Below are 9437 nucleotides of genomic sequence, written 5' to 3' on the forward strand. Positions count from 1 at the left end.
GGATTCAAACTGCCAACCCTTCGGTTATGAGCCTAGATCTCAATCACTGCCCCACTTGTACAAGAATGAAAATAAATGCTCTTACAGGGACTCAGACAAAACAAAATGTTCAGATCACAGGGTACTTTAATTGAATGGTATGAAGCTTCATCTAATTTATATATGTAAATTTATATATGTAAAATTAATGTGCCCTAATTTTTTTTAACTATATGCATCCATCATATAATTAATCACTTATGCAATATCCATTATCTCATCAATTCTTACAGCAATGCAGATCTCCCGCCCTTTATCAGCTGCAGATCAACTCACATGACAACATGAAAACTGAGAGATACTAAAACTTACCCTGTGACACCCAGATCATAAGGAAAGCAGGCAGCATTAACAATTAAATTGTAAGTCACTGAGGCCCATGCATTAACCATCTTCACCCTGTTTCCTCATATTGCAAAATGTTTAAAGCAGAAGTCCGGGGGCCACAACCAAAGATACATCTAAGTTACACCTTTAAACTCATTCCAACGTCCTGACTAGGAATGGACCCCAAGATCCTGTCTTTATGTCTCCGAGATTGAGATGGACTAAATTACAAGAATGAAAGGGGAAGTTGACAGCTGAGATAAAATCCAGGAGAAGTGGCAAGTGAGAGATCTGTCCTAATTATCCACTTCCAAGTCCTGATGAGACCCCATCCTGTATTCTCAACCATCTTTCTGATTATTGAGGCACAAAGAGGAACCCACTGCTCTCCACTTTGGACTAGCAGAAATCCCCCACAAAAGAGTACAGTGAGCAGGGAGGTCTTTGCCTGGAGACACCAGAGAAGCAAAGTAGCAGGGTGGGTGGGCAGGGGAGAATATGGTCAGTTGCCATCTGTCTGATGTCATGCTGTTGGGATTCAGACATGACTTCGACTGTTTCTGGCTCATGACCTGGAACAAGATACAAAAAAAGACTGCACTCCTTTTCTCTTCTGTGAAATGACAATAACTCTGTGTTGCTCTTTTCTGGGTGTGGTTGTACAGAAAAAGGAAAGAAGCCACATAGAAAACTTAGCTCAGATCCTAGCAGTGGGCAGCCTTCAATTAACATTCATGATACTGTGGTTACTGTCATCATCCTCATCATTATTGTTATAATCACCATCTAGGAGATCATTCTGTAAGAGGGACCTATCCCCTACTCTAGTAGAGAAGTGCCTACAGGAGCTAGAACCAACACTGAAGAAATTAAAACACTAAATGACCTTTCCTGGACCTCTCCCAGAAAAAGGAACAAAATCTTCACAGTACTCTGAGCCAAAACTTAGCATTTCAGAGCCTCCTCATCTAGCCATCCCAAGTGTGCTGCGTGTCCTGATCAGGAGGAAACAATGCTCCCCAGTCCCCCTGTGTCCACTGTCTCCCGTGGCACTTACTGGATTGCACTGGGTCTTTGCTGTAGCATGACCAAAGAGTGTGAGTCCACCACCCCTCTCCTGTGGTGGGCCTGAGAGCTGAGGCACCTTCCCAAGGACTGTCAGGAAGAGAGACTCGGGCATGAACCTCCTGAGTCAGACAATCATTCTAGAGGAGATACATGGCTATGGAGCTCACTGGGCTGGGCTGGACAAACTGAAGCCCTGTGAGGCACAGGTGGGTTATTTACAGCTATATGGTCTTGAGAGCTCAATGCCCAGAGCACACAATTAGCCATATTGTTTCAAGTTATTCAAATCTCTGAAGACTTGTTAATATTAATGAAACAGAAAGAGGAGAAAGTGAATGTCCCCGGTATCTGGGCCCTACCATTTTAAGGAGGAAGCTCACCTGTATTTCCTAATCTCTAACTTCCAAGTTGTATGGATCTTAATGTACAAATCAGACACACTTTTTTCAATTTTTCAATAGAAAAACTCAGTGTGTGATTTAATATTCTCAAACCCATGGAATGAATCATATAATTTAGGGAGGACAAGTATTCTATAAATTCCTGGTGGTGCAGTGCTTAAAGTGCTTTGCTGCTAACTGAAGGTTGGCGGTTGGAACCCACTTAGCCTCTCCACAGGAGAAAGACATGGCCATGTGCTCCCGTAAAGCTTATAGCCTAGAAAACACCATAGGACAGTTCCACTGTCATATGGGGTCACTATGAGTTGAAATGAACTCCACAGCACCTAACAACAACAACCTTAAATCTTCTATACCAAGAATCTGATACTATTTCCATTTTCTGAATTGATATTTCTGTCATGAAGGAGAACTTCCTATTTTCCTTTTTGTAGCCCTTGCATGTGGTTTGTGGTTGCATGCATTTACAATGTATATTTTTGTTTATTTGAATGACAGCACCATTTCTAATATCTCTGTGTAGTTAATGTATGTTGGTACTTTAGAAAAGTATTTATTTTGTTATACTCTTTGGTAACTTGATTCTTCCCCTAAATATGTCTGTGGGCCTCACAGAAGTCTGCATTCAAAATGTTGACCTGTGCTGCAGTAATCTCAAGGCTTAACTGGAAAAAGATCTGATTCCAAGGTCACTCAGGTATCAGTTGCCAGGATTTGTTCCTTCCACGCTATTGGCTGGAGGCCTCCCATAACTTCTGACCATATAGGCAACTCCATCACTCAGATAGTAACATGGAAACTGGCTTTCATCAGAGTGAGATGGCCAGAGAGCAGGAAAGGGCTGGCAAGATGAAAGCCAGATTCTTTTCACACCGCGTTGGAAGCGATATCCCAACAGTTTTCCAAATTCTATGTGATAGAAGCAATTAACTGATGCAGGACACACCCAAGAGGATGGTTGTCCACAAGAGCATAAATACAGGAGGTGGGGGTCATTGGGAGAATCTTAGCAACTGCACACTACACAAGTTTCATATAAGGACGGTTGGCTCTAAGCACAACTAGATTCTAGAGAGGTCCCTCTGCTTTCCAGCATAGTGCCAATCCATTGCACCACCATTCTCTCAGCACATTTCCTGGTAAGAAACAGGTACCTGATAGAACTCCTCCAAACCCCACCATTCTGCTCCTGGCCTTACAGAATAAAGCCCCTCTGGTTTCTCTAACACCAGTAGAATGCTTCCATTGATATTAGGCCTGTCACAGCCATTCCATGTACAGCTTCAACAAATATCCCCAGGAGCTTCTGATTTTGTTTAACTAGGGAGGGCTCACTTCACCATAGAATGTATTTTGTTTAGATCTCTTTGTCTCTGGAACTCTTAAAGTCTTAATACAATGTGATTTTGGCTTCTCTGTTTTCACTAGTGGATAAAGTGGGTGTAATGGTTAAGATTGTGTGTCAACTTTGCTGGGCCATGATTCTCAGTGTTTTGACAGCCCTGTGATTTTGTAGTCACTTCCCTGTTGAGATTTGATATGTGATCACCCCCATTATGGGATCTGCTGTGAGTAGCCAATCTGTTGAAGGAGATTTTTCTTGGGTGTGTGGCCTGCATCAGGTGTGGGCAGACTTTCTGATAGGGCTCAGAGGCTATTGCTTATTCTGGATCCTGCAGCTGGCTCCTGTTTGCATGACCTTTGGACTTGAGCTGGCAGCTTAACTGTGGTCTTGCCTGCTGATCTTGGGATTTGTCAATCTTCACAGCCTATGACCAAGAGCCCTGCTCCCTGACCTGCTGACCTTTGCTTAACCAGCCCCTGCAGCTACAGCAATCAAGAAATGCCTCTATCCTGACCCATGGACTTGAGACATTACAAGCTCTACAACTGCATAAGCCACTTCATCGAGATATATATATACTGTACTAGTTTTGCTTCTCTAGAGAAACCAGCTTAAGACAGTAGGGTATATGAAAATGACAGTCTAGTGCAAGGTTCTGCATCCTACTCATGCAGCCCTCCTGGCTCAGGGATCTCTTTGCTGATGATCTTGGAGATTGGTTTGTCACTGACTGATATGAAGAAAACTGGGATAATATATACCATATTAAATTGGATATGGAAGAACGAATGCTATTTACATGTGTACACAGAATGGCAGATTGTAACTCGTAGGAGGCCAGATGTTCAAATGACAAGTCTTTAGAGGAAGAGGGAGAGTCTCAGTGTGGAGACATTTGATAATTCTTTGGCTGTAGCAAAACTGTAATATTAAAACTGAAGTCATCTCATAGTGGGAAGAGGTTGTCAGATAATAGGGTTACTGCCACAACTGTGTTTAGAGTACATGGTATATGATAACCAAAGATCATTGTGATGCTTTGATAAAATGGGCTTTTTCCAAGTCCTTCTCTCATGATGAGTATCCTGGAAGGTAACAGAAAGATCATGACCTTCTCACATTTCCTTTTCAGGTATTCAATTTACTTTTTATCCTTTGGTTGTTTGTAGAACTTATTAAAACTCACCCTTTATTCTATAATTCTTAATCTTGTACAAAGTATTAGGTGGGGGAAATATACATTCCCTTGAGTGTACATAATAGTAAAAGCTAGCCATATATTTCTTCTGTCACAAGCTCACAGAGATCTCTGTAGAAGGCCTAGTGATTTAGGGAGGAAAGAAAATACTGGATGCGTGGATGACAAAACACCTTTACATTTTTGTGTAAGAAAGTAGATAATTTATTCAACATTATACAAAGTGGAGATGTACCAAATATCTGCCCACATTGTGCTAGATTTTGAGTATAGAGATTAATGATATTCAGTCCCTGCCCTTAGACCGCTCAAGGTCTCGTTGTGTAAACATTAATTCCAAGGTTATCCATCAAATATCCAGATTAAAACACACTTTGAGGATCAAAGCCTTTGTCAGTGAAGATGGTGAGCATTTAGCCTATGGGTAAAAGGCGGTACAACCTAACTGGTTATTAGGCCTGATTTTAGAGAGCCCAGAAATAAAGTGTGGCATCTTAAAGGAAAGATGGATACACACACAATGAAGAACAGGAGGAGCCCCAAGGCAGACCCATCATGACAGAGGAGAGGTGAGCATGTTCACAGAGTGAAATCCCAAGAAGGCTGTAACTAATGAAAGGTAAAGGTGCCCTTTGCTGAGGACGTGGCCCTTTGCCATTCTACAGTAATGAAAAGAAGATAAAGTTGAGTTTATTCCTAATGACTTGGGTGACTTAAATAATTCTCAGGCACCATTAAGGCCACACAGAAACTAGAAATGTGAACTCACCACCTTAAGCTACAGCCTTGACCAAGACCAAGCCTTTTTTCCTAAGCACATTTTGTATTCTTCCAATTACAGAGACCTCAAAACATAGTTTATTTATGGTGTTATCATTTTTCAGTCAGAGTTCGATCAAGAAGAGAGAAACAACAGTAGTGATTTTAATGAGGGTAACTGAATATAGGCAATTGGTTAAACAGTTTTATAGGACAGAAAGATGTAACAGAAAAAACGTGGTAACACAGAAATAGTACCCCAGGAAGTAGCAACCATTCCAAAGTCTAATGGGAGAAAAAGGTTGGGTTTATTAGGGCATAGTGAGCTTTGTTGTCTACTCTTGTAAGAACCTCACAAAAAAGCCAGATGGAAATCAGAGCAGTGATGTAACAATTGTTTTTCCTCTTCCCTAACCCTTGGCATCAGACAGAAAAGTGTAAAGGGTGGGTTTAGTATAGAGAGATGAGGACTTAATGTCCAGCACATATGACCAGCTCTACAATGTGTAGGGAGAAGACATGCGAAGAAATATTACCAGGACTAACAAAAAAAATCACATTGCATGTTGCTTGGGTAACCTCTTTCATAACTTCCCCCTTTTGAAGTCTGATTACTTCAAGATCTTCAGCATTTGCAAGTGAGGAATAAAAGCCCCAAGGCACATTAGGCATTTTTGAAGGAAAGGTCTGAGAAAAGGTCAGTAATTCTCAACCTTGGCTGCATTTTAGAACCACCTGAGGTGCTTTTAAAGGGGCCATGGTGGCGCAGTGGTTAAAGTGATCGACTGCTAACGAAAAGATTGGCTGTTTGAAACCACCAGTGGCTCCATGGGAGAAAGATGTGGCAGTCTGCTTCTGCAGAGATTTACAGCCTTGGAAATCCTGTGGGGTCACTATGAGTCAGAATCAACTTGACAGCAGTGGGTTTAGTTGGTTTCGGGTGCTTTTAACACTCTTCATGCTCATGCCACGTGCCAGTCCAATCAGTTCAGAAACTCTGGTGGTGGAACCCAAGTACTGGGAGTTTAAAGCTCACCAGCTGATTCAGGTACGAAGCTAACGTTGGAGACCAGTGATGCACACCCTCTCACATAACCTGCGAAAATAAATCAGATCTAGGCAAGAGCTTTATGGACAGTAAACCTGGCCTGTGGGAAGGGTTGAGAATTGTACACGTAAAAAAAGAGACTTGTGCATTTCTCTAGGATGTTTGGGTCATAGATGATGTCATGGATTGAATTATGTCCACCCCCAAAATGTTTATGTCAGTTGGGCTGGGCCCTGATTCCCAGTATTGTGTGATTTTCCTGTATGTTGTAAATCCTGCCTCTGTGATGGTAATGAGGGAGGATGGGCTGCAGTTGTATTAGTGAGGCAGGACTCAGGCTATAGGATTGGACTGTGTCTTAAGGCAATTTCTTGAATTAGAAAAGAGAGAAACATGTAGAGAGACGGGGGACCTAATACCACCAAAAAAAGCAGTGTCAGGAGCAGAGCGCATCCTTTGGACTCGGGGTCCCTGGGCAGAGAAACTCCTAGTCTAGGGGAAGATTGATGAGGAGGCTGAAAGAGAGAGAAAAACTTCCCCTGGAGCTGACACCCTGAATTTGGACTTTTAGCCTACTTTACTGTGAGAAAATAAACTTCTCTTTCTTAAAGCCATCCACTTGTGGTATTTCTGTTAGAGCAGCACTAGGTGACTAAGACAGATGACAAATATAGAAGGTTCCACAAGTTTTAGAGAATTCAATCATGCAGTGGTTATGGCATAATTAGGATTCCAGAATACTACCACAATCTTATTCAAGAGGGACCAAAATAAACAATATTGAGATATGACATATCGAGAGGAATGTCAACATGAAAGCTACAAGAATTATCTGGCCAAAATATAGGATTTCCTGTTTGAGATGTTTGGTAAGTTTTGTTTTCAAGACACACGCTGTAAAAGATGGCACAGGTCTTGAAATCAAGCTGTTCTCCTGAGGAGCCTCCACAGAGCCCTATTGATGTCCCTGTTCCTCAGGCTGTAGATGAAGGGGTTCAGCATGGGGGCGACCACGGTGTACATCACTGAGGCCACCGCATCTTTCCTGGGAGAAGATGAGATAGCTGAACTTAAGTAAGCTCCAAGACCAGTTCCAAAAAATAAGCAAACTACTGACAGGTGAGAACCACACGTGGAAAAGGCTTTATACCTCCCACCTGATGATGGGACTCTCAAAATCAAGGAAATGATTCGACTGTAAGAGAAAAGGATTCCTGAGACTGGAACGCCACCAAAAATGGCACCAATAAAATATACTAGTATGTTTTTGGTGAAGGTGTCAGAACGGGCAAGATTGAGAAGTTGAGAAGGGTCGCAAAAGAAATGAGGAATTTTCACTTCCATGTAGAAGGTGAGTTGTGACACCATCAAGCAGTGCAGCTGGGAGTTCAAAAGGCTGATGAAACATGACACCAAAACCAGGAAGCCACAGAGGCGAGGGTTCATGATGACAAGGTAGTGAAGTGGGTGACAGATGGCCACAAACCGGTCATAGGCCATCACAGTCAGAAGGAGGACGTCCCAACAGGCAAAAAGAATAAAAAAGGACACTTGTGTCAGGCAGGCCTCATACGTGATAGATTTGCTCTGTGTCTGGATGTTCACTAGCATCCTGGGGACTGTGGTGGAAATGAAACCAGTGTCAGCCAAGGCCAGATTAGATAGGAAGAAGTACATGGGGATGTGAAGGCAGGGGTCAGAGCTGACAGCCAGGATAATGAGCAGATTTCCAAGAACAGTGACCAGGTACATGGTGAGAAACAGCCTAAAAAGGAGCGGCTGCAATTCTGGGTCCTCAGAGAGGCCCAGGAGGAGGAATTCTGAGATACCTGTCAGATTCTGTGGTTCCATGTAGAAGAGACAGCTTTGGGGAAAGAAAAAAGGGTTATAAAAAAGAAAATAAGTATACAGGCACCCAGCACTGTGCATATATTTTTAATTCAAGAAATTCACAAATCAAGTGCTTACACTTGAGGACCTAATACTCTAGGACCTTAGGCAATGTTCCTCAGATGTAGCAAAACCAAGTTCTGTTCTCAGAAATCTCTCCTCACTCATTTCTGTGTTATTCAACTGTTTCTTTTCAAACCCACTTGAGACACACTGGGCTGAAGAATGTTAGAACAGCAAGGACATTTTAACATAAAAAAATCTATACAGGCAGTAAAGTATCAGCCCCCCACCACGAGGAAAGCATATGCAATAAGATATACCCTGTAAGAAGAAGAGAATAATATGACAAGCATCTTGGTAGTCTGTACATCTATTAAAATATAACTCTTAATTGAACCTCACTTTTAGAGCTGTTATAAAATAATTAAATTAAATGCATATAAAGTGCTAAAACCAGTGGTTCTCAATGCTAATTTATTGTTATAATTATCTATGGACCTTTTAAAATATACTGATAAGCTGGCCCCAGCCTAAAAAAAAAAACAAAGCAATTGCTCTCAAATCGATTCCATCTCACAGCAACCCTATAGGATAGAGTAGAACTGCCCCATAGGGTTTCCAAGGAGTGGCTGGTGGATTTGAACTGTCAGTCTTTTGATCTGCAGCTGAGCTCTTAACCACTAGGGCACCAGGGCTCCTTGCCACAGCCTTGAACCAATTGAATCAGACTCTACATGTGAGTCCTTCTGTTGGTCATCCTGAAGCACAGCCAGTGTTGAGAACCATTGCTTTACATTATTGTCAGCCTCTTAGTAATTGCTCCAATGTTAACTATTGTTATCTTTTTTTAATTTTTTATTTATTATTTATTGTTATCATTAATGTGTACTCACCATATTAAAAATATGCACATTTAATAATACTTGCTTTATAAATCACACTTTAGAGGTTTAAAATATTTCCAGTCAAACTTGAGTTTTCGTGCTTTCCCTGCATGACCTCATTCCTCTGCACACCTGTCCCCCAAAAGCAAGCTCGGTCATGAATTTGGTGGGGGTACTTTTGTTATGTGTGCTTTCTTTATGCTCTCAAGTCATGTCTGCTTCTGCAATGTCCTTTAAAAACACATGTGTGTAAGTCACTAAACGATTCCCATAGTTTTTAATTTATTAACTTGGTCTTAAAACATGTAGTAAACAAGAATGTAAATATGCCATACAACAAGTCCCTAACTCACCATAAAACATAATATAAATTAACAAAACCTAAATATATCATACAACAATTTTTTAACTGGCAATAAAACATACCATTATAGTTGAACATGACAATAAAAAACAGGGTATATAAACGTGGATT

At 41.4% G+C, this 9437-nt stretch overlaps 1 protein-coding gene across 1 annotated transcript; it reads right to left on the minus strand.

Moving 5' to 3' along the window:
• Positions 1-6615: 6615 nt before the first annotated feature.
• LOC100657650 (olfactory receptor 7E24-like) lies at positions 6616-8615 on the minus strand. The gene has a single exon (XM_003413397.3). It carries the CDS (start codon positions 8112-8114, stop codon positions 7107-7109), a length of 1008 nt encoding a protein of 335 aa, XP_003413445.3. The 5' UTR covers positions 8115-8615; the 3' UTR covers positions 6616-7106.
• Between the last annotated feature and the right edge of the window lie 822 nt (positions 8616-9437).

This window comes from Loxodonta africana, chromosome 3 (genome assembly GCF_030014295.1).
Source record: "Loxodonta africana isolate mLoxAfr1 chromosome 3, mLoxAfr1.hap2, whole genome shotgun sequence".
Taxonomy (NCBI): Eukaryota; Metazoa; Chordata; class Mammalia; order Proboscidea; family Elephantidae; genus Loxodonta; species Loxodonta africana.

What these genes read in the sequence shown, in the direction of transcription:
- LOC100657650 (XM_003413397.3), bottom strand. Translation starts at nt 8,114, where the DNA reads ATGCACAGTGCTGGGTGCCTGTATACTTATTTTCTTTTTTATAACCCT.